The sequence below is a fragment of the Arachis hypogaea genome, chromosome 10, assembly GCF_003086295.3.
Source record: "Arachis hypogaea cultivar Tifrunner chromosome 10, arahy.Tifrunner.gnm2.J5K5, whole genome shotgun sequence".
NCBI classification, from domain to species: Eukaryota; Viridiplantae; Streptophyta; class Magnoliopsida; order Fabales; family Fabaceae; genus Arachis; species Arachis hypogaea.
The window spans coordinates 17630010-17655942 of record NC_092045.1 but is presented as its reverse complement, the minus strand read 5'-3'; the positions used below and the strand labels follow the sequence as shown (position 1 = coordinate 17655942).

At 30.1% G+C, this 25933-nt stretch overlaps 1 protein-coding gene across 2 annotated transcripts; it reads right to left on the bottom strand.

The window, feature by feature from the left end:
• Window positions 1-4621: 4621 nt before the first annotated feature.
• On the bottom strand, window positions 4622-7530 carry LOC112715301 (uncharacterized). Of its 2 annotated transcripts, none has more exons than XM_025767052.3 (2): window positions 7178-7530; window positions 4622-6691 (listed from the first exon to the last, which is right to left on the bottom strand). In XM_025767052.3, the coding sequence occupies exon 2, from the start codon at window positions 6620-6622 to the stop codon at window positions 4949-4951; it is 1674 nt and encodes a 557-aa protein (XP_025622837.1). In that variant the 5' UTR covers window positions 6623-6691; window positions 7178-7530; the 3' UTR covers window positions 4622-4948. The 2 variants fall into 2 exon arrangements, with proteins under 2 accessions (XP_025622837.1, XP_025622838.1); XM_025767053.3 differs by having other exon boundaries at window positions 4622-6612.
• Window positions 7531-25933: the final 18403 nt, after the last annotated feature.

Sequence of the window (25933 nt, the reverse complement as noted above, 5' to 3'; positions counted from 1 at the left end):
ATGAAACAATGGGATTAGAGAGTGCCTAGAAACTGATTAAGGTTCATGTAAATCAATGGCGTTAGGGATGTCAACGGGGCCTGCTCCCCATCCCCGTCCCTGTTCTTCGCTGTGGGGGAATATTATTCTCCTTCTCCATTTTCCACAGGTTCTATTCTCCGCGGGGACCTGTTTCCTATCTCTTTTGATAGTTCTGATTAATTATTAATTTCCATAAGAATAGAGTTGAAAGTATCCATTCCATTTTCCACAGGTTCCATTCTCCGCAGGGACCTGTTTCCTATCTCTTTTGATAGTTCTGATTAATTATTAATTTCCATAGGAATAGAGTTGAAAGTATTCATTCTATACAAAACCAGTAAGATTTTATACAAAAAGTCTATATATATGGCATGTGAAATGACTAAAAAACATATATGAGAAATAAACTATTAAGGAGAATTAAGTAAATTCATGAAATTCGGGAATTAGCAGGGACGGGGTGGAAATTACCGCTCCGGGTCTCTGCGCCTGCCTCAGGAGAATTTTGCCAAATTCTTCACAGTCAAATTTCTATTTGAGGCAGTCCCTACATGAATCTCCGCATCTCAAAGAGTTTTACCATCCCTAAATGGCGTATATTGGAGAGGATGAAGAGAGGTGGGCATGTAAGACCAACTCAAATAGAATATGAGAGTAAATGGATATAATAGTTATGTGTAATATATAATTCCATAATAGAAAAGCACGGGTGAATACTTAACAGAAGTAAAAGGTGGAGGGTGGTGTTGTTATATGGGTGAGGTGGTATTAGAAAAATCAAACGGTGAGGCTGTGCTTGACGGTCTGGAAAAGACGTTGCAATTTTTTATTGAATATTGTTGAGTGGTTTAAAGGTAATAAAGAAACATCTTTGCGAGTTAAGGTTTCTAAGGAACAACACATATAGTATGATTAAAATACTCCGAATCATATGCTTGATGTATGGGAGCGCCAATCATAGTTTTTTATTACGGATTACGGCTCATGGCAGTGAGCCAAAATCCACCAAAAAATTGTGACAGATGGCATTACGAAAAATGGTAGATTATCTAAAAAATGCATATGTATGTATAAAAAATATGTACAAAAATTGTAAATATAATAAATTATAAAATCTAATTTATATAATTATTTTTCTAGTCATAAGACAACTAATTAATGCAGCAAAATGAGCAAATATAGTAGCAAATTTAACAAATAAACATAAGACATAGAACATAAAAACTAAAAATTTAATCGAAAGATCAAAGCCATTGTCTCATTAGAATCAGGGATAGGTACATTGGAATAAGGGGCTTGTTTGGAAGTATACATAATGAGCTAAACAAAAAAAAATAGAAAAAAATTTGGAAGAAGAGAGGGAGATAATGAACTGAACGAAGAAAAAATAATATGCAAGAAACTACGAACCAGAGAAAGAGGAACGGTGGTTCGCAGCGGCAGCAAGGAACGACTGTAGTGATGAGGGCGGCGACAATCAGTGGCGACTGGCGACGGGCGGCATTGACAATCGACAGTGACTAGATGCACAGAAAACAAAGAGGGAGAAGAGTTTTCACGTGAAGAAGAGGCGCAGAGAACAGAGAGGGAGTTTTTGAATAAGGCGAATTCTATGGTATAGATGCCAAAAGACATCTATACATGTAGAAATAACGTGTTTTGGTTTGATGAGTGACACTTGGTGTTTGTTATTTGTGCTGTCTTTCATACTGTACAGTAAAAATACTGTAATTTTCAGAATTTATCTATTAAATGTAATATTAATTATGTTATTAAAATTTTAATGATATTTAGCTTTTGGTATACATTGTTGGGCCAAATAAAATCATTCAGTTGGGTCTTTTAAGTTGCCCTTTGATTTCTTTTTTAAACTTTGGAATGTTTTATTCCGTCAATGCTAAAATTCTTAATCCTATTGCTATACAAATATATATTTATTAATTTGGTAAGTAATTAAGATATACGATTTATATACTTAGAACTTTTAAGTTTTACAAAGGTTTAATTACTCTGTTGGTCTTTATAATTTTGCGAAATTTTTAATTGAGTTTTTGTATTTTTTTCTTTCAATTGAGTCATTGTATCAAAATTTTTTTTAATTGGGTTCCTACACTTTTTTTTCTTTTATTTGGATCCCTACGCTAATTTTTTTTAGTTGGGTCCCTATAAAATTAAGCTAATTACTGCCAAGAGGGACCTAATTGAAAAAAAAATTAGTGTAGGAACCAATTAAAAGAAAAAAAAGTATAAAGACCTAATTGAAAATTTAGTAAAACTATAAGGACCAACAGAACAATTAAACCTTTTATAATATATATATATAGTTTGTAAATATCCTTTTATTTTACTTTTACACAGGAAAAATTAATTTTATTTAAGGTTAAAATATATTTAGTAATTTAATCAATATTTATATATTAACTAATATTTATATTATTATTGTACAATTTTATTAGTATTCAATTCTAAAGAATTAAGAGTATATTACTTTAGAATAAGGCTCAAATTTAAAATGCAATAAAATATTTAATCGTTAAACATATATTCTGAAATAGGTCTATCGATAAAGAACAGAACTCAAAATAAACAAAAGACAAGAATAAAAATTGAATAAAAAATATATTAAAATTAAAATAGAAAATAAAGGATAGATTGAAATTGAATACAGAGAGAATCACTTGACTTTTAATTCAATTTCTTAATGCAACAAGAAAGAGACTTACTCAACCTAACTTGTCCATATTATACTTTGAGAATTGAATTGAAGGGACATGTTCAACCTTCTATCCAATTCTCCGATACAACAATAGAGACTTATTCAACCTCACTTGTCTACACCATGGTTTTATCATGAAATTAAAAGAGACTTTTCACACCTCTAATCACTCAATATGACGATTACAATAGTTTAGAAGGTATTTATAACATTTTTTTAGGTTAAAATAAAAAAAACATAAACCTATAAATATAAAGCCCAATCTAGTAACTAATTAAACAAAATCAAAATACATCAAATTAAATTGAATATTCTAAAAATATAAACTAATAACTTTTAAATAATATTTGAACTCTTTACATCACGAATATTTGAAACACGTATCACCTAGTTAATATCTTATTTTAATATAATTTTTTGTAAATATAATTAAAAAAATTTATCTTTAAAATTTAGCAACTTTATGACCATTTTATATTTCTTGAAAGGAGTCATGACATTATAAAATCTAATTTTATAATAAAAAAATAATTGTTAGATGAGTAAATTTGATAAAGGAACCAAATAATATGTTGCATGATTTTATTTTGCACTTTATACTGTTACTACACATAGTTAGAAAATAGAAAAACAGAGAAAGCTATGCTTGGGCAGATTTATAGCCCAACTGAATGCATTGTTCAAATTTTTATTCGGCCTATTATGTGACAAAAAAATGGATGTCATTAAAATTTAACAATACAATTAACATTATATTTAAGGTAGACAAAAGCTGAAAGTTACAGTATTCTTACTGCACATCTGAAAAAGAATACCAATAGCAGACATCAAATCGCACTAGCTCCAAAAAAAAGACACCAAATGTCACTTAAAAAACAAAACACGTTACTTCTACATGTGAAGATGTCTTTTGGCATCTACACCATAGACTTCACCTTTGAATAATTAGGGTTAGTGATATCACTTAGGGTTGTCTAATTTACCCAATTACCCTTAGATTTTTTTTTTTAAAAATCTGTCGAAACCCGATATTTCCGCCATATGTATGGCGTTTCAGCCATGGCGCCACCGCAATTGCGGCTGTCTTTTCACCCGCCGTGAAAACCACATTGCGGCGACCTCCTTATGCCGGCGAGGCCAAAATCCGCCACGCCATAAATGCCATGGCGCTGCCATTGCCATTTTTTTTAAACATTGGCGCCAATGAGTTCAAAGAGAGGGAAAATTGGAAACAAATGGCAATGGCTAATAACAGCCTCTGGGTCCGTTGGGAACAAGAAGAATATGGCAGGGGAGAGAGAGAGAGTTAAGGCATGGAAAAGGGATATAAAGAGGAATGCTAGAGAGCCATCAAAATTTATTATTTTTGGCCATCACTTAGTTATTAATGTTTAAAAGTGTGGATTAAAATATATTGTTGGATCACTAGATTAAAGAAATTAGATTGATGGTTAAAAGTAATAGTAAAAAACAATAAATTCTGGTGGTCATCTAGCATTTATCGAGATATAAAAGCTTGGTGATCATAGGAGAGGCATGTGTAGCTGGGTTGGAATGTAAAGTAGTGAAAATGTTTTGTTCTGCATGTTTATTTCATGTCGAGGATATGTGGTTAATTTTCTGTGGGGGGTTACTTATTGTTCCTTGATGGCAATGGCAAGGGAAAATGTTTAACCAACCATAGGATATTATTTTGTCTATCTCCCTTTTATATGGATCGAGTGTGTATTGAACAATCTAAAAAAATCTAAAAATCTATGAATTAAAAGTGTGGCTCAATGGAGAAGCTAGGGTTACTTGAGGAGCTGAAGTGAAACAGAATTATACATTGTATATTAGTTCACCAAAGAAATTATAACAATTAATAATATGAAAATTCAAACATGACAATCAATCCTTATTATGTATTTCATTTGATATAATTTTCTTGAAGAGAAGAAACACAAAAAAAGGGTAAAAAAAGGACTCCATAGTCACTCAGAAATGTCTACTCAAAATTAAATGGAAAATGTGACAGATTTAACTAAAAATTTACATCCTAAGGGAAATGGATGACATATGTAACTTGAGAGCAAAACCATGGTTTCCGGTGGGATTAACAGTTTAGCCCCAAACATTTGCAGAAAATTAGAACTCCACAAATGATGTCAACTACAAGTAGCAAGCAAAGAATAATCATTCCCCCACCCCCTTTTTTACCATTCTTAGGGACTAAGGAGCTTCCCTTTCAATTATTGATTGAGTTGGTGGATTCATTATTACATTTTCTACAAGGGATAGAGACCTACTCGAACTGTGATATTCATTTGAGGCGTTATTTGAACTAAGAGGTCTAGATGTTTCTATCATAAGATGAGAAGAGTTGTTACCCTTAGGAGAACTCGTGCCGGATTTGGTTGATGCTACATCTTCACAAACCAAGGGCAAAATTGCCGATGGTTGGTCGGTATCAACTTCTTTCCTGCAGAATTCATCGTCTACAACAAGATCATAGCTATTTGCAGTTCGCAATTCTTGAGCTAGGGTGCACCACCAACAACAAAACCAAAGAGTGCAATCGGAAACTGAAGGTTTACCAAAACAGAATTTATAGGCAGGCAAATTGAACCTCTTTCTCATTCGGATCCTCCAAAATCCACCATACAGTAAACCCAAAAAGCAAAGGATGATTCCAATGGCCACAAGACCTTGTCTAACTTTGTCATCATCAATATTAACAGCAGCCAATGTGAAAATCCAGAAAGGTGCAATGCAAAACAGAATAAAAGTGGCAATATGAACATACATGTTTCCGAATCCAAGTCTCTCCATATTCCACCCAAAGACACAGAAAGTGCAAAAAAGTGAGAGATATGCTAGAGAAATATCGTTCCAAATGTCAAAAATTCCTCCACTCCACTTTGGTCTATCTTCAATAATCTTTTCTTGATCCTTGGATGCAAATGAATATATTTTCTCGTGTGCTTTCTCTCTCAATTGCTCTTGCCTTTGAGAAAATGTAGTTTGAATCTGTGCTTCTTCATCAATCTCGCAATCATAGTCCTTCCCAAGTGGGCTAAGAATGATGTACAAACCTGCAATTGCTGGCGTAGCAATTGAAAAAGATACACATATTCCAACTCCTATGACAGGCCTCTCAGACCTTTTATACCCCAAGTTTAGACCACAGAGTGCATATTGAGAAAAACAATTCACATGAAGGAGAATGACCACTACCATAATGTGCACCCACTCATTCGGCTTATAAGTCCCATTTTTGCAGTATATCTTTCGCAACCTAGAGATGTCGTTCGGCCTCCATCTACACAAAAGAAAAAGGTGGTAGAACCGCTTCGGATGTTGGTACAAACACATAAGCGTAAAAAGTGCATTGAGTATTTGATTGTTTACTTCAAACCATGCATTTCTCTGAGATTTTCTTGTCAACACATTATTCAACATGCCTGTCATCACAAGGAACAGAATTGCACCCGAGACAGCAACACAGGCTATCCAAAAGAAAAGGGCCATATTCATTGGATTTCTAATCCATTCCATGCACACCTTCTTGACCGAACCCCAACCGAGTTTCTGACCAAACATGTTACTGAATCGTGATCTCGTGCCATGAGAACTAGGAGCAGGTACAGATTGTGAAATCTGATCTCTATCGGAAGTGAGCCGTTTTAATTTGGCAGATGCAGAACCAAATTTTAGGGACTTGATCCAGCATGAAAGGGAACTAGAGACAGTGCCTTCGAACTTTCCCTGAGGATTTTCACTGTTCGGAATTGTCTGTTGTGAAGTTGCAAGATCAACTGAAGCAAACTCCATTTTACTCCCACTAGATTCCGCAATTTCATCATTCCCGGTGTTCCCAATCCCGTTATTATCAACTAAAATCATGGCGATAGAAAACTATGAGCTTTCGCACCCAAACACCATCATCAATATGTTAAAGGTACAAAACAGTTACTGCAGAGACATAAATAACAATCTGTTTTCAGATTTCCAATCAATAACAAATTCCCTATGATCAACTCAAAAGCAACAAGCAAAGTGGTATTTTATTATCCAAGGCTCAAGCAAATTAAAAATGAAGGCCCTGAATGCATTCCTCATGCAACAATTATAAACTGATTCCTTTATAAACTTATTACCTATCAAAATTAATGACTTATAACTTATAAACTAGGAACTAAAAGCTACTGAAAAGTGAAAAAAACCCAAATTCCAATAGTTACCAACCAATTCATCTCACAGAACAATTTAAAAGAAAAAAAAATCTCAAACGCCCCATCTCAAGAATAAAATTGCATGAGAGGCATCATCATATAAACCTGGAAACTAAATTATGCCAAATAACAGAATAATATGATAAAAATTAAAATTAAGAAAATAATAACAAAACAAAAAAATGGAGATGAAGGAGTTCATGGACAGTGAGTTAGACAGACATACCTAATCGCCGACGCGGCAATGCAAAATGAAGAATGCGTTGGATGCAAGAGATTCCGCCATGGATGGCTACATAAGTTAGGAAAAAGTTCCCGAAAGGAAGAACGGAATCAAAATTCTAAGTAATGAAAGGTAGGAAAGAAGAGAATAATCAAATTTGACGTGACAACAGAAAAAACAAAAGAAAATTGAAGAAAGGAGATTGGTTTTGGGATTTTGGTTGTTCAACATTGTCAAAAAGTGAGTGCTGGTGGTCACCGGTTGCCACCTTCCTCAAAAGAGAGAAAAGAAAAAGAAAAAGAGAAGAATGAGATGATGATGATGATGTTGTTGCGACTTGTGTGAGGACTTCATTTATTTTATTGAAAAATTTTACTATAACAATCTTATACAGTCAATAAATATTATTATTTTTTATTATTATTTAATTAGTTATAATTTATATTTATAAAATTTTATATATAAAAAATATATAATTTATATTTATATTTATTAAAATTTATATACATAAATTATTATAATTTTTATTTATTTTTTAAAATTTATATACATAAATTAATAAATTTTATTAATTAAAAATAATTTAATTTTTATACTAATTACTCAAAATATTAAAAATTACTGTCCTCGAAAAATTTCTCATTCCATTAACCTTGTAACTTGTAAGGCTCTTGTAAATTTTAAGTTGTAACACAATTTTATTCATCTCAATACTACAATATCCTAGATTTTCTCCATTTCCTATTATGTTGTTTTTTATTTTTGGGATATTTCCATTTCAGTTCACCCTTTGCTTGTCCGATTAAGGAAGGACCTACAATACCCAGTTTTCCTGAAAATGAATGCAATTTCCTATGTTTGTTATAATAATAATAATAATAATAATAATAATAATAATAATAATAATAATAATAATAATAATAATAAGGAGAATTATAATGTATATGGTATAGAGATACAGAGATTCCTTCCTTTTTAATGTTCAAAGGACACGTAGTTGTTTTTCTCAAAGCAAGGCAAGAGAATGTAATTGCTCATTAACTCTTTAATAGCTTGCTTAATTGGCTGATCTCTTAGCCAAATCATATTCATCACTCATCAGTTACACTAGCTATTACTATGCTGAACTTTTTTTTCTTTGGGTACTACTAATCTACTACTATTATTATTATTATTATTATTATTATTATTATTATTATTATTATTATTATTATTATTATTATTATTATGGGTTATATTATATGATAATATATTTTAGTATTTGATTACCAAAACAAATCTAAATTCTAATCCAATTAGAGCGTGAAATCTGGATTAATAACCAACAAATATTATTTGTAAACTAAAATTAATTATTATATATATATATTATTTAATTTATTTTTAATATATATTATATTAATAACTAATTTTAACGGATGATTTTAATATATATTTAATATGATTGTTTATAATTATTAAAACTATTTCGGTGTTTTATCTTTTTCTAGCTTCCATTTGTTGTTTATTTTTTCTTTTTTTTTTCCGGCATATAAACTCATTGTTATTAGGTAGATTTTTTAGTGTCTACAATTTTTTTTAATTTATCTAAAAATAGAGATAGAATAAAGTGAAATTTATCTCTTAAATTTTGAGTTTTATGAATAAATGTTAGGCATTGTTATTATACTTAAATGCATGTTTCAAGATATCTTTCTTTTTTATTTTTCTTATGCTAATTATATTCTCTATTTCGTTTATTATTTTTTCTATAGAAATTTAATTTTCAATGATTTTATAAGCAACACTTCATGTATTTAATTTGACAATAACACTATATGTTCATCGTCAAGTTTAGTTCATTGTCAAGTTGAGATAAAATTAGAGTTCTTTAAATTAAAACACTTATTTAATACTAATTAAATGTGTAAAAATATTAAAGTCTCAATGATAGTTAAATACTAATCAAATTAATCTATAGATAACATAAAAATGACCCCAAATTTTAAAAAAATTATTCAAATATTAATGTTATTGTTGTTATTATTGTTATTGTTGTTTTGAAAGATTAAATTGTAATAGAAGGTGTTGTTATTATTTTTAATGACCCAATACGAATTGATGGTCAAATTTTTAATTTAATCAACTAAGTCAAATTGGATTTACCAATTCAAATAACAAAATCAAACTAGATTTAATAATTATACTAAAAACAACTTTTACTAATTTTTTTTATGTAAGAACTTAATTTCATTAAATAAAAAAATGAGGGTCATCTTGGTTTTTTGAAAATGTAATTTTTTTTTGCTTTTTGATAAACAGAAAAAAGCTATTGCACATTAGGGGGTAAGCTTTAACTTATATTGTTTAAGATTTAAGAGTATCAGATTTGAGTTTAAGTTTAGGGTTATAATTATTATTATTTTTGTGGAGGTTAGTAATTATATAGCTTGTTTGTCCATAAGTTTCTACAAGTTTTTCGTTGAGATGAATTATACGTCGATAATAAAAGAATAAGGGAGTGGATATCTGTAAAAAACACTCCCATGCGCTTTTCAATAAAAATAAACTTTTATTATATAGATATTTATTTACAAGTGAATAAGTGGATATCTGTTAATTAATTGGTGTTTGCTACGGTACGATGATAAATTTATACGTACCGATACAATAAAAATAAGGACAAATAACAAAACGCCATATGAATTATATTATTTATATCAGCATTTATTGTTTTTTAAAAAAAATATATATTATATCAATATTTTTACTAAAATATCCTTATAATTTAGGAAAAATAAAAAATATTTTTTTATTTAATTTTACAAAAAGACCCAAATACCCCTTTTTTATGTTAGAACAAAATTTATCTCCTAAAATTAATCAAATCTTAAAATTGAGCTCATTTATATTTATAAATTTTAAACAATTTAAAAAATAAAACAACATCTGCTATCAATTTCGTGGATACTATTCCATAAACCCTAATTTCTACACATCTGAAAAACAAAAATTCAAAAGAACTGTTCTTCATCTTTCTTGAGTTTTCTTACATCTTTCTCAAAGAACGTCTCTCTCTCTTTCTCTCTCTCTCTCTCAATTCGCATACTGAAACTCTCTATTCTCTCTCGCACTAGCCCACTAGAGTCTCTCTCAGTCTCACTCGAGCCTCATCTCAGTCACACTCGCCGGCGTCTTCATGTGTCGCGGCCTTCCCTGGGCTCCTCGTTGCTGGCGACAGGAGCAACTCGTCGGATTGTCGTCGCTCGTTGTCTTCTGGTTTTGGACCTCGCCGTCGCCGTGGACCGTAGTCCGTTGGTGAGTCCCTGCATCGTCGCTTCCCCTATTCTGTCTTTTCTAGATTTCCCTTCTCTTTGTATTTTGAGATGACGTTGAATTGCTAATCAATTAATTTACTTTGTTTCTGATCTAAATGTTGCTGTAAATCATGAATGATGTAGGATTTTCTGAATTTGGTGCTAATAACATGAGCTAACTTTTGGGTTGATGAAAATCATCACTGGGTTAAATTTGGAGCTAAATTTTTTGTTAATGAAAATTATCAATGAGTTGAATTTGTTGCTTTAATAATAAATTTGATTCTTAGTATTGATTGATTTGATTCTTACATAGGCAGTATTGGTCAAACTCCAAATTTGTCTGGAAAAGATATAGATGTTGACTTTGAGATCACTCCATGGACTAGATTTACTTGTTCGGTTATGTTTTGCTATATGTTTCTATTCTGTTTTATCTTTTCATGTGCAATTGTGCATGCATTAGTTAATCTTTTTGCTGACTAGTATTCTAAGATTAGCTTTTAACAAATTAAGGTAGATAGCGCTAATGAGCCCTTATTTAATTGAGTGCTTTTAGAATACTTGCCAGTAAAATTATTGTAATAATTCTCTTAAAATTGTTCATTTTATAATAATCGAATCAAAGAAGTTGTACCACCTTGATCTTGAAGAAGAAACGAATTATCTTTTGGGAAAGAGGAAGAAGAAGAAGAAGCCCTTTCTCAGTGGAGCCTCCACGGCACCTGCCAAATTTTCTGATGCTTTCACAGAATCCAATTGTAATACCGTATCTAATGCGTTTGTTTGTTGTATTTCAGGTATTTTTAGGAATTCTTTGCACAAGAGGCGCACCACTGGTGGAAAGAAGAAGGTTTGAGGTTTGGAGGAAGAAGAGAAAGTCTGCTTTCACTCTCTTTTTCAATTCTCTGTGTTTTTCTTAATTTTTTTTCCGAAGTGCCTTAGTTTCTCTTAGTTTCAAAACCAAATCCCCCCAAAATTCTAGTTTCTCTTAGTTTCAAAACCAAATCCCCCCAAATTTCAACCCTCGTCTGAATTTCAACCCAAATCCTTGGTCCATGTTCAATACCAAGATGATGGCACAGAACTTTGTAGTTGATTTGAATAAGCCCTTTGTTGATCGATGATTCTAATATTTACTTGGATCACTAATTTCACGTTATTGCTTTTGGATCATATTTACAGATGTAGTAATTTTTGGAGACTGGTTTTGAATATTTTTTGACGTTATTGCTTGAGATCCTATGTGTGTGGACATCCAGATGGCCTTCTATTTCTGTTGTGGTCAATGAGACTAAAGGCTATAACAAACAAATTAATAAAATTGTGTCAATTGCACATATATAAGAAATCATTGAAAATTTCCAAGCGCATATGATCTATTTTGGTTGCAGAGTTGGACGATGTCAGAATCTCTTTTATATCTAGGTCGAGCTAAGTTTGTGAAGTTTTCATTAGAAGTGTGAATTTCTCTTATACAAGTCTTTTTTTCCCCTACAAAAATGCTTCCTAAATTGTGTTTCTCTATTAAAAATTTTATGCCTGTTAATGAATGAAAGTCTTACTTTTGTGTCACTGAATGACAAGACCACCATTCTCAGGCACTACAAAAAACTCCTGGATTTACATCAACCTATAGTCAGAAGGCGCATAACAGATGGCTCGAGTTAATTGTACCATTAAAGTAATGTAGATAATTATGGGATATAATTCCAGCATAATCTATCATATAGTTGTTTTAATCTGCTATCTGCATATAATACACGACATGTAAAATATTAATCTCAAAAGTTTGATGGCTGTGAGTTTGACTTATTTATATTTGGGAATAATTGTTGGCTCACATGCAATTTTTCAACAATAGGAGAAAAAAGATTATGTAGTAACTTACCGACTTCTTGGTGTGCACATGACACACATAGCTTTAACTTTGTATGTTTTTCAAAAGAGTACAAAAGCTCTATAGGCTAATTAGTTTTTTTTATCTACATGGGATCTCAAGTTGAGGTCTTAATTTATTCACATTTACTTTTTAGTTGTTTTTATGAAGGTTCATTCATTTGTGCTAAGTGATTTCAATTAGTTTATAGGTTTTTATTACCGCAGAACTAACTCTCAGTGCTTCTATTACACAAAAACAAAAATCACAAAATAGCAGTGAAACAAATTCAAAGAGCAAATGCAGAGGTAGTAATATATATTTATGGAAAACAATAATAAAAGACATACTTATCAATCACCATTAATTTACTTTGAATGCTTTTGTTTATAACTCTTTTTTTTAATTTAATTTTGTAATTTACATTTTTGGATTAAATTCTTCTAAAATAAATTAAAATGTAAATTGAAAAATAAAAATTCAATCACCATTAAATTAAAATAGTAAAATTCATGCATGATATAAATTATAAAGCAGGACAAAGAATATTGATAGACTAAGGATAAATTCCAGAGAAAAATAAGGAGTACTTCAAGGATGTTCCAACATGAGTGTATCCAGTAACAATATTCTAGATGGCTGATCTATCATAAGAACAAGTCAAAGAAACTGGTTCGCATATATACATTCATAACAAACTGTTTTCTCCACATTCAACTGGTTGTTCCTTGTCGCTTCCTCCATTGATGATTGTTATGAAATATTGACGAATTTGGAGTCCCCAACAGCAGATAAGTGAGCTGCTTCTTCACTTTTGTACACCAATTTTGTTGTTCTCTTAAATCAATTAGCTTTGTACACCTTAAAATTGCCCTATGCAGTTGTTAGCAGTCCCAAACTTTGTGGCTAGGAACATATAAATAGCTATCAAATGGTTAATCTTTTTCTAGTTTCTCGTCCCAATCGCCCTTTGGACTCTCCAACAAATCACCTGAGTAAGACCCATCTGGTTGACCAATACATTCAAATTGCTGGATAGAAATTTCTCCTGGATGGTAAGAGAGAAACACTCAGAAAAGCCCTTGGAAAGATAAGAAAAAAGAAATAATTGATCAATTTATAAATTAAACCATATCTAGTTCTAAAGTCTTATGGACTTTTCAAAATCAAGTTTGCAAGATGTATGTACAAGATCAGGATCAATGTGTGCACAATGCATGTCACATTTACAAATCCTTGCATCACAAACAATGCATACGAAAGTTAAGTATTTAACAGACAAATAGAAGGCCATGGCATAGATTTTAAACCTCATAGAATGAAATCATGTGTGAAGGAGACACCATATTGATGAAGGCATAACCCACATTACACTTGTTCTGCAAGAAGAAATAGACAATCAGCCAACCTGACCAAAAGACTCCATCATCTTTGGTTAAAAAAAAGAAAAATTTGGATTCATATACCTTAAAATCAATTGGCAAGTGCATTAAGTCATAAGTGCCATGGTGATTCTCATCAATTGCAGCAAAAAGCATCTTTGATGTGTACCTTAAAGCAACCACAATGAGCAATTGTTAATAACTATTTGTATCAAATTATTAAAACAGCAAAAACTTGACTAGGATAGGAAGCTTCTTTAATTGTTCTCACTTGTTAGGAATGCTTTTAATAATCAAAGTCGTCCTTGTATCTTCACCACAGAGGATTTCTTCAAGATCAAGTTGGCACAACTTCTTTGAATCAATTATTATAAAATGATTTTAAGAGAATTATTACAATGATTTTACCAACAAGTATTCTAAGAGCACTCATTTAAATAAGGTCTCATTAGCGCTATCTACCTTAATTTGTTAAAAGCTAATCTCAGAATACTAGTCAGCAAAAAGATTAACTAATGCATGCACAATAGCACATGAAAAGATAAAACAGAACAGAAACATACAGCAAAACATAACCAAATAAGTAAATCTAGTCCAAGGAGTGATCTCAAAGTCAGCATCTATATCTTCACCAGACAAATTTGGAGCTTGACCAATACTGCCTATGTAAGAACAAATCAATCAATACTAAGAATCAAATTTATTATTAAAGCAACAAATTCAACTCATTGGTAATTTTCATCAACAAAAAATTTAGCTCCAAATTTAACTCACTGATGATTTTCATCAACCCAAAAGTTAGCTCATGTTATTAGCACCAAATTCAGAAAATCCTACATCATTCATGATTTACAGCAACATTTAGATCAGAAACAAAGTAAATTAATTGATTAGCAATTCAACATCATCTCAAAATACAAGGAGAAGGGAAATCTGGAAAAGACAGAATAGGAGAAGCGACGATGCAGGGACTCACCAACGGACTACGGTCCACGGCGACGGCGAGGTCCGAAACCAGAAGACGACGAGCGACGACTATCCGACGAGTTGCTCCTGTCGCTGGCAACGAGGAGCCCAGGGAAAGCCGCGACACATGGAGACGCCGGCGAGTGTGACTGAGATGAGGCTCGAGTGAGACTGAGAGAGACTCTAGTGGGCTAGTGTGAGAGAGAAGAGAGAGTTTCAGTATGCGAATTGAGAGAGAGAGAAAGAGAGAGAGAGAGACGTTCTTTGAGAAAGATGTAAGAAAACCCAGGGAAGATGAAGAACAGTTCTTTTGAATTTTTGTTTTTCAGATGTGTAGAAATTAGTTTATGGAATAGTATCTACGAAATTGATAGCAGGTGTTGTTTTATTTTTTAAATTGTTTAAAATTAATATAAATTAGCTCAATTTTAAGATTTGATTAATTTTAGGAGATAAATTTTGTTCTAACATAAAAAAGGGGTATTTGGGTCTTTTTGTAAAATTAAATAAAAAATTATTTTTTATTTTTGCTAAATTATAAGGATATTTTAGTAAAAATATTGATATAATATATATTTTTTTTAAAAAAAATAAATGTTGACGAGGATAATATAACCCACATGGCGTTTTATTATTTGTCTTTATTTTTATTGTATCGGTACGTATAAATTTATCATTGTACCGTAGCAAACACCTAATTAATTATGTAGATATTTATTTATGAAAATCTATTTTATTATATAAAAATTAGATTTCTACATTTAATGATAGAGCTGACGTGTCATACTTTTGAGAGTGGTTTTCGATTTATTTTTTAATTCTGTAAAGCAAATCAATTATAACTAATTAATGATATCAATTAATTAATTTGATTAGACATTTAAATCTTACAATTAATTATATTAATTAATTAATTAATTTAGTTAATTATATTAATTATTTGATTTGATTGGAATAAATATAAAATTATTTTAGTAAATAATAAATATGATAACGAAATATATGAATTAATTTAATTAGTTTATTTTTTTCAATGTTATCTGTTTATACAAAATCATAATGTGTTTTTTTCTAGTTCTTTCTCTTTTCTCTTTTTTCTCTTTCTTTCTCTCTCTTGTGTGAAGGGATCGTTAAATTCATATGAATATAAATTACTGATTTCTCTCTCTTGTGTGAAGGGATCGTTAAATTCATATGAATATAAATTACTGATTTATCCTTTTATATATATATATATATATATATATATATATATATATATATCTTAATTTGGTAATCATAATTCCTATCTCCAATTTAAACTTTTTTTTTCTAAATTCATCTTTATCCTTGATTTTGTATCTACTCTTCTTCTAACTCACTTTCTCTGTCTCTTAAGTTCGTCATCGCTCATCTCACTCTAAAATATTATATTATGTTATTATGTTGGAAGATGTTTTTATATTTTTTTAAATGTTATTTTTTATAATGAATATATTATGAGTTGTGTTGAATTATATTGAATTGATTATATTATTATTATATTATATTTTTTGTTATTTTTTTTCAAAAATTTTCAAAAAATATCCATAAATAATCGTGGGTATCTACATTCGCTAAGGGGATAATTAAATAGGGGGATTTGCGACGAAGATGGAAAGCGAACAGAGAATATATATTTTTTTAAACGGGAGCGAAGGACGGGAAAAGAGGTCCGCCGCTATGCCCACACGAGTATCTATTACTATATCTAACTAACAACGAAAATTCAATTTGGGCCGATTTGAGATAGGACACGTGAACTTTATCTACATTGGATTTTAAGACAATAAACCTAATTCAGATTTAGGATCCTAACAATAGACCTAGATTGATCTTATTCACTTTACTTAATATTTTGAGTCATTACTGTAATAAATACTGTACTATTAAATATGATTATATTTAGTATATATAAAAGTTAGGTATACTTACAATAGATTTTATAATCAAATTAAAAAAATAAGTCATATACTAGAAAGTTTATAAAAAAAAATTTAGACAATAAATCAATTCTCAATAAATTATACATTAACTCTGTTAAAAAAAATTAAATTATATATTAGATATTATTATTTATGTACTAATATATATATATATATATATATATATATATATATATATAGATTATTAAGTTATAATTAATTTCTAACTCAATTTTTGGTAATTAAAATTTAAATTATTAAAATTATTAAATGCTGAATATTTTGCAGCTAACTAATTTTGTTTTTATTATTAAAATTTTAAAAAAGATAAGTTGTTAATCAATTTTAAATTCAAATTTAAATTTAAATTCGTGTAAGAAAATATTTTAAGTTTTTTCACTAACTAGAATTAATTTTAAAATAAAAAATTATTTTGTACATTATATTATAAAATAGTGTAGTTATTCATTTTTTTAATAACAATTATTATCAAATAAAATGATATAAAAATGGAGAAAAAAATATATTCCAATCTAGGAATAATAATTCATTTTTCAATAAAATAAATTATATATTGAATAACAAAAGTTATTATAGTTTCTTTTTACACAAATTAATATACTCAACTATATATGGTGTTTTGGTAATATTGCCAAAAAATATTAATCAATCTAATAGCTTTTATAATGACATAAGTTTATAAGTTTAGAAACTTGAAAATCATGTAATAAAATATAAAATTTTAACCGGTAATAACGTTGATCATATTGTTTGACTTTCTAAATGAATATGATACCAATAAATAAAACTGTCATAGTTAAATTTCAACAAAGGCAAATCTCCATAAGTATTGCTATCATTAATTAGAATTGTTCTACTTTCAAGACAAATACTATTTTCTTTCATTGTATCTTCCAACTCGACAGGTCGAGAATTAATCATTCACGTATTGAAGCTCCATTTATTAAGGGTCTCCCGCTAGTCAATGAGTTGTTACATACACAAGGCGGGATTCGAAACTCTAATACTTAATTAGATAGACGAGTGAGATGATCACTTAATCAATCCAAATCAGTTAAGACAAATACTAATTATTTTTAATATTAAAAATAATTAAAATTTGATTTTAATTATAATTTTGTAAAATATTTATAATAATACTTAATTAGATAGACGAGTGAGATGATCACTTAATCAATCTAAATCAGTTAAGACAAATACTAATTATTTTTAATATTAAAAATAATTAAATTTTAATTTTAATTATAATTTTGTAAAATATTTATAATTATACTTATTATATATTTTTTGTTTAATCTCTTTTAATAAAAAAAATTATATATTTTTATTAATGATCTCCTATAGTGTACGAAAATATACACTAATTTATTTAAAAAAACGTGCGGTCTTTGTTAAAAATATTTTTTTGATAAACCTCCATTAGAAATTTATATTACTATAGAATTGCTATTAGGCAAAAAAAATCTTAAACAAAATCTTAAAAGTCTTGAATAAAAAATAAATAAGGTTATCAAATTTTTATATATGATCACTTAGTTTAAATATGCTTTAGCCAAGCCAGCCTTTTTACTGTCATGGTCACAAGTTAATTATTACAAAAAAGAGAGTAAAGACACATGTTTATAGATAAAAATTTTAAAGAAAATATCTGTACCTTACATTTTTACTGTAATGTGATCCAATAATAATAATAATAATAATAATAATAATAGGTTTCCGATTACAAAACTAAAATACATAACTGAAAACATACCTTGACGATGTTAATCACATAGAAGTATATATATATATATATATATATATATATATATAATACTAAATTGATTTTTTATATTTGGACGTAATCTTGTTTTGGTCTTTAAGATTTAAAGTATTTTATTTGAATTAAAAAAATTTTATTTAATTTTTAATGTAGTCCTATCGTGAGGTCAAAGTTAAATAATTAATGAAATGTCCTGTACAAGAACAAGATCGATAATTTGGAGAACAAGTACAAGTTTCAGAGGCACAAAATCAACCGTAGATGTATCAATATATTTATTTATTATTTTCCTTACAATTTAAATAAAATGTTTTTTATTGAACTAAAAAGAATGATAAATAAATGTATTGATGCATTTACGGTTGATTTTATGCCTCTTGAGTTTGTACTTATTCTCCAAACTATCGACCTTATTTTTGTACTACTGTCATGTAGAATATTCCCTTAATTATTTAACTTTGACTTTACGGTGAGAGTATATTGAAACTAAATAAAAAATTTTTAAATTTAAATAGGACACTTTAAACTTTAAAGATCAAAATAGAATTACACTCAAACGTAAGAGACTAATTTAAAACTTTACAATAATTATTCATGACTTTACATAATTCTGATTTGTCTATAATTTATACTACTAAATTTTTGACAACATCTAATTGTCTAAAAAACCTAATATAAAAAAATAATATTAATTATCAACTCTTTGGATAAATATTTATGGGTGTCTCTTTGTTACTAGATCTTTTAGAACAGTTTTTCAAAAAAATTATGAACAAAATCCGACAAAAATTATATTATTAAAAGGGGTTAGTTACTTGGTTTCTCAACAGAATTGAGCGCATATGTTTCGCAAAATCGATAATTGCTTTTATCTCTATTTATAGAATGCAAACATCTATTTTTTTGATAACGGTGTATCTAGAGATCGACAAATGTGTTAAACAATTTGTGTGAAATGATAAATCAAATATTAGATCTCACTGTTTGAAAGATATTTATTACTTCAAAAAGATTTGGTGATGGTCTTGTTTTTAGAGACTCTAACTTAGTTTTTTTTTTGGTAAATTAGTTTGACAATTTCTTTCTAATAAGCTATGAGTCATGATTAGGGGTGAGCACGAGCAGCGGGTATTCAATTACTCTTCTGAATTTGAACCAAACTAATTAAATTGGTTTTGGAACTAACGGGTAATCGGGTCCAACCCAAACTAAACTGATGACTATTTTTAGTGATTGGTTCGGATATCAGTTTTGGGAGTGTGAAATCCAAACTAACCTATGAATCCGATCATATATTAATTAAATAAAAAAATATATATTTCTATTTCACTTTTGTATTTAGCTTCTAATATTTTTTGTATTTAATATGTTTGGATTTTAATGTGTTTAGTGTTTAATGTATTTGTTGTTTAACATATTTGGATTATTTCTATTGATGTTACATGTTTATTGTACTTGCTGAATTTTTAAGATAAAAGTTTGGATTTTTTTTATGAATTTCAAAGTTATCGGGTACCCAATTACCCGACCCGAACCAATCCGTTCTTAATCGGTTTGGTTTGGTTCGAGTACATACACAAAAAAATACAAATCCAAACCAAACCAAACCAATTATATTTTAATTGGTTCGATTCTAATTTTACCTTGAACCCGAACTAAACCGATCCGTGTTCACCCCTAGTCATGATCATGCATCATAAATATGGAAGAAAAAGAGTTTTTCTTTCTAATCAATCTTGTAAGGGTGCACTTCTCATATATGAAAAAATATTATTATTGTAGCCTCAAAATTCAAAGGTAAATTTAGGAGAAACATTAGGTCTTTTTTAAATTCTTTTTAGTTATTTCCATGTATGTTTTATGGATGTGTAGATGAAAGGATAAATTATGTTCACATTTCGGACTCTCACTTGCGTGTGGTGTGAAGGATCTTATTTCTAATCATTTTTAAAATTTTTAAAGTTTTGCCTCAAATATTTTTAAATATCTAAAATTTATTACTCAAAGTTATGAGACTATCTCCTATTATAATATTTCAAGTTGGATTTGGTATGGTTTTAGGAGTAGTGAACATACCTCAAAAGATGAATTTCTTTGATTCTTAGATATGCATGCTCTTGCCGACAATTTAGTGAATTGGACTTGGTGGTGGAAACTTCATATTCCCAAGAAAGTGAGATTTTTGTTCTGGTTATGCCTTTACAGTACTCATCTCACTTGTAAATTCCGTTTCAACCATCATTTTGAATCTTCAAATACTTGGTGCTGCTACAACACTTCTCCAAAAGATGTTCTCCATTGTTTAAGAAATTGTGCCAAAGCTCAATGCATCTAGAGCAACCTTGGAATTGATCAAGCTTCCGCTTCAATTGTACAAGATTTTTGGACTTGGTTGCAAATATTATTAAGAAGAACTGACTTGTTTCTTTTCTCAGTGACTTTGTGGTGCATATGGTTTGATAGAAATGCTTGTATCTTCAATAATGAAAACCAATCCCATGTTTCCATAGTTTTCAAGGTTAGATTCTTGGTCAAAGAGTTCTGAATTGGCTTATATTCGAATTTTCAACAAAAGTTCTTTCTTAATTGAATACAAGTGGACTCGACTGGATACTGAATTTGTAAAAATTAACTGTGACAAAAATATTTTTACGACTCTGAAAAGATCAAATATGGTTGTGTTCTTCATGACAAAGAAGGTGTGTGGATTTTGGAAAGTGCAGAAAAAATTCCTTCAAGTATTCTCCACATAAAATTGTGGGCTATTTGGTGTGGATTGATGTTAGTTTTAGAGAGCGGTAAAGTTTTGGGAAGATCTTTGGTTTGGGGATGAACCCCCTTTTGAATTCCTCCAAATGAGCCGGGTAACCAACAATTACTTTGGGTTAAACAACTGATTGACGCCTCCGAAAAATGAGACCTAGACAAAATCAATGCAAATTTCAACAGTAAAACCAGTTCCAAAATATGCCAAACAAAGATTGAAGAGGATAAAGACAAACTAACCTAGATACATACTAGCTCCGGTGAATTCTATGCAAAATCTGCCTACAACATTGCATATCTCTTTTTCCATCCAACTTCAGCGATACTCCATGAATGATTCAGAGAAAATGGGATCTGAAAAGCCATCTGGAAGACTAACTGCCAGACAAAAATTAGAATTTTTATCTGAAAATTAATTCACAATGGCCTACCGATGAAAGAAAAGCTTTATGAGCGCATACCTCAGCCAAACCCGCGTTGTCCTCAATGCTCTGCCGCTCCGGAATTAGTCCTGCATGCGCTGGTTTTTTGTCCACAAATTGCAGAAATTTGGCACAAATCTCCAATGACAAGTGCAATTCCCAGGAACAATCTTCTTCAACATTGGCAGTTGTGGATTGATGTTGTGGCAGTGGTGACAAATGGAAGTGAGGCCAAAGTCAACATGACTGGATTAGCTTACCTTCTTTGGAGTATTTGGCTGGATAGGAACTCCTTGGTATTTGAAGGAAGCAAAAAAGAACTTGAAAAAATTCTGGCCCAAGCAATGAATCTCGCGGCAGAATTCAAAAGAAGTAGAAATCAGCAGTACCGAATTGATTTTTGAGTTTTGATACCCAGGGATAAAAAACTGCACCCTTGGTAATGGTGGGTTCGGCAAAGTTATATATCCATATTTGACGATATATTTTGGTTTGATTTGAGTGAATTTCACCACATAAACTCACACTTATTCACTAAAATAGCATGCTTTCGTGTTTTCTCTCTAGATTGTGCCTAAATGTAAAAACATGCATTTTTTGTACTTAAATTAGTGATTTTAATCCCACTTTTATGCCATTCGATGCCATGACATGTTTGTTAAGTGATTTTAGATCCTAGAGGTAAGTTTGGCAAGAAAAAAGTGGAAGGAAACATGTACAAAGGGAGAAAACATGAAGAAAATAAAGGAGAAGCACACAGCCATGTGTGTGTACGCACAACTCCCTGTGCATACGACAAGTGCAAATTCAGCGAAGTGTGCGTACGCACAAGTACTAGTGCGTGCTTCATTAAAAACGCACGTGACTCGCGATTTTGGGGCTCTTTTGCCTCATTTCTGATGGCTTGGATGATAAAATCAAAGCCTATATGAAGGAGCAACAACACATAACAATGAGAGCCAACTTGTAGGGTAGAAAAACACATAGTAGGAGTAGGAGTAGTGTAGATTAGAAAATTCTCTCTTAGGGTTCTTAATTAGGATTTGTAGTATTTTATACTTCAAGTTTGATTTTGGATTCTAGCAATTTTTATTGTAAGTATTTCTTTAATTGTCTCTTTTATTATACCATTTGCTCTACACTTTCTTCTATTTTAATTTTATTTGTCAATATTTATATAGTTTTGTAATTTTGAATTTCTAGTTGGTTAATTTGATGCTTGATGATTATTACATGTTTGTTTGAGTTTCTTTAATTGATTTTGAGTATTTTTGGTTCATAGTTTTCATTAGTTTACTAATTTTGTCATGTTTTATGTTTATCCCCTCTATGTGTTTGATGAAATGCCAATTTTGATTATGGGGTAATTTCCACCCCTTGACTTGGGGAAAATGAGTTTATGGATTACTATAGCCATAATGTCCAACATTTAGTGATAATTCTTGGGTTATTAGTTGCTATTGTTTCCACTAACGCTAGCTTTTTACCAATTAATTTGGTAAGTTAGCTAGAATTTGTGGATTAATAACAATTATGTTCACTTGACTTATCCTTCGATGTTAAGGGTTGACTTAGTGAGATTAATCCATCATAATTATCATAGTTGTAGTTATGGTAAGGAAGGGATTCCATAACTCATCCTAAGTCAAGGTTTCATTTATGTTTTGAACCACCTTTTCCTACACTTTATAGCATTACTTGTTTATATTACATATTTAGTTCTTTTATTCCTTTATTAGTTTATTAATTGCAATTTTGAATCATTCTTTTATCTCTTTATTTGTTTACTTCAATCATTGAAAACCCCTTACTTTCTCACAACCAATTTTATGCACTTGTTGTCACTAGTTCCTAGGGAGAACGACTCGGGAGTCTAAATACTCTCAGTTAATTTGGTTTGAATTGTGACATTATCTTGGATTAAATTTTGATTAGGATCAATTGTTGGTTCGGAGCTATACTTACAACGAAAATCTATTTTGTGAAAAATTCGAAACCACGTTTGGCCTTCTATCAAAGTTTTGAGGATTCACAATTTTGGGGGGTAAATTTTCTTTTCCGAACACTTTGCACTTTATTTTTTATTTTCTTTTATTATGTTTCTTGTATATATTTGTTAGTAATTTTGTAATTTTGACTATTGCATCCTTACTCTAGTTAATATATATATATATATATATATATATATATATTGCATTTGCATGATATATATTTATAGATAGAAGTTGTGATTAGATGATGTGAATAGCATAGTACATAGTTCAATTTTATCCTAATTGTTCAAGTTAATTTTTGGTTGTTGAAAATTAAGAATAGAATTAGGAAAATTTTGAAAATTACATCCATCACAACATACATACATATAGAAAATAATTTTAGTGAAAAAGCAACAAGAATTTTTCAAGAATTTTATTTTAAGGCATTCTATTGAATTGATTTGGAAAATTCTTTTTAAACTTGCTTGAATAATTTTTATGGAACATAGAAGAGAGATAGAACAAAACAACCTTGTGAGTTGTTGAGCTTTAATGAGTGGTTACACATTATAACCACAAATTTTGTTCATTGTGTGCTATGCTCCTTCTATGATTGTAATCTTGGTTTTGCTTGATTCTTTATTTCCGATGTTTGATATTTTGAATGTATTTAGCATGATTGAGGCCATTTTTGAATTAGACTTACTCACCCATATGGACTACCCTTACATCTACCGTTGCTAACCCTTTTTGTGCCTTATTTACCCCATTGTTTTTAATATCACCACATCACAACCTCAAGCGGAAAATCATAATTTACCTTGATTTGTATCATTGATTAGCTTAGGTTAATGTGTGTGTTTTATTTAAGTGTGGGGGAAATTTTGGGAAGCATTGGTAAAGAAAAATTTTTTTGTTTTGAGTACTTATTGGAAGAGTGGGTGCACATTCATGTATCAATTTGCTTTAACCATATGCATTTGTCATAGAAAAAGAAAAACAAAAGAAAAAATAAAATAAAATAAATAATAATAATAAAAGGGGACAAAGGTTGTTTCAAAGAAAAAAAAGAAATGAATGATAAGAAATGCATATGTATTTTGAATAGAACCAAGCCATGAATGTATGTGAAAAGAAGTAATGAGTGGTTAGAATGCATTTTTGTGATTTGATTGATATAGGTTGAGTGGGATATTTAATCTAATCAAGGATTCAATTCAATTGCTCAATTCTATATTCCCATCTCTTATCTTATATCTTCTTGCAAGTTGCTTGTTAATTTTTGTAAATTTCAATTCAAATCTTTGGATGTGAATCATATTGCTATATTCTCTTACTTTAGCCCCAAGGATTTACTTTGGATTGATTGGAATTATTTTGGTTGTTTTTTCAATTTCGGTAGGGACTCTAGTATAGGTATAGATATATAGCATTTAGTATAGTTGCATGCATATAAGTAGTTGTATTGAATAAATTGCTTACCCTTTGATCATTCTCCTTTGATTGTGATTAGCATGAGGACATGCTATTGTTTAAGTATAGGAAAATTGATGAATCCATATTTGACGATATATTTTGGTTTGATTTGAGTGGATTTCATTACATAAACCCACATTTATTCATCTAAATAGCATACTTTTGTGTTCTCTCCCTAAATTGAGTTTAATTGTGAAAACATGCTATTTTGTGCCTAATTTAATCAATTTTATCCCACTTTCATCCCATTCGATGCCTTGATAGTTTTGATGAGTAATTTCAGGTGTAATAGGTTGGAATGACTTGATAAGAGTGGACGAAAAGCATGGAATTGGGAGAAAACATGAAGAAAATAAAAGAGAAGCACACATTGGAATGTGCATGCGCACAAGCTTGTATGCGTACGCACGAGAACCACAAAGCCATGTGTACGTACGCACAAAAATAAAACCAGCAAGTGTGCGTACGTACAGGCAGCACTTGACTCATTTAATGCAAATCGTTGGAGGCAATTTTTGGGCCTCCAGAGCCCAATTTTGGACCTTCTGAAGCTGATTGAGTGCTATATCAAAGAAAGCCTCCTTCCATGTGGGGGGGGGGGGGGAGGGGAGAGCAATTAGGGTTAGTTTATCATCATGTAGTTCATTTTCTAGAGAGAGAAGCTCTCCCTTCTCTCTAGAACCTAAGATTTTTAGTTTAATTTCCTTGTAATTTCTACTTTTATTGCTTATTTTCATCTAGTTTCTTCTACCTTTCTTTGTTTTACTGTCTTACTTTCCTTAGTTTATCTTGTTAATTTCTCATTTTAGTTACCTTTTTATGTTTATGAGCACTCTTGTTATTTTGATTTCCATTTAATTCAATTTGTGT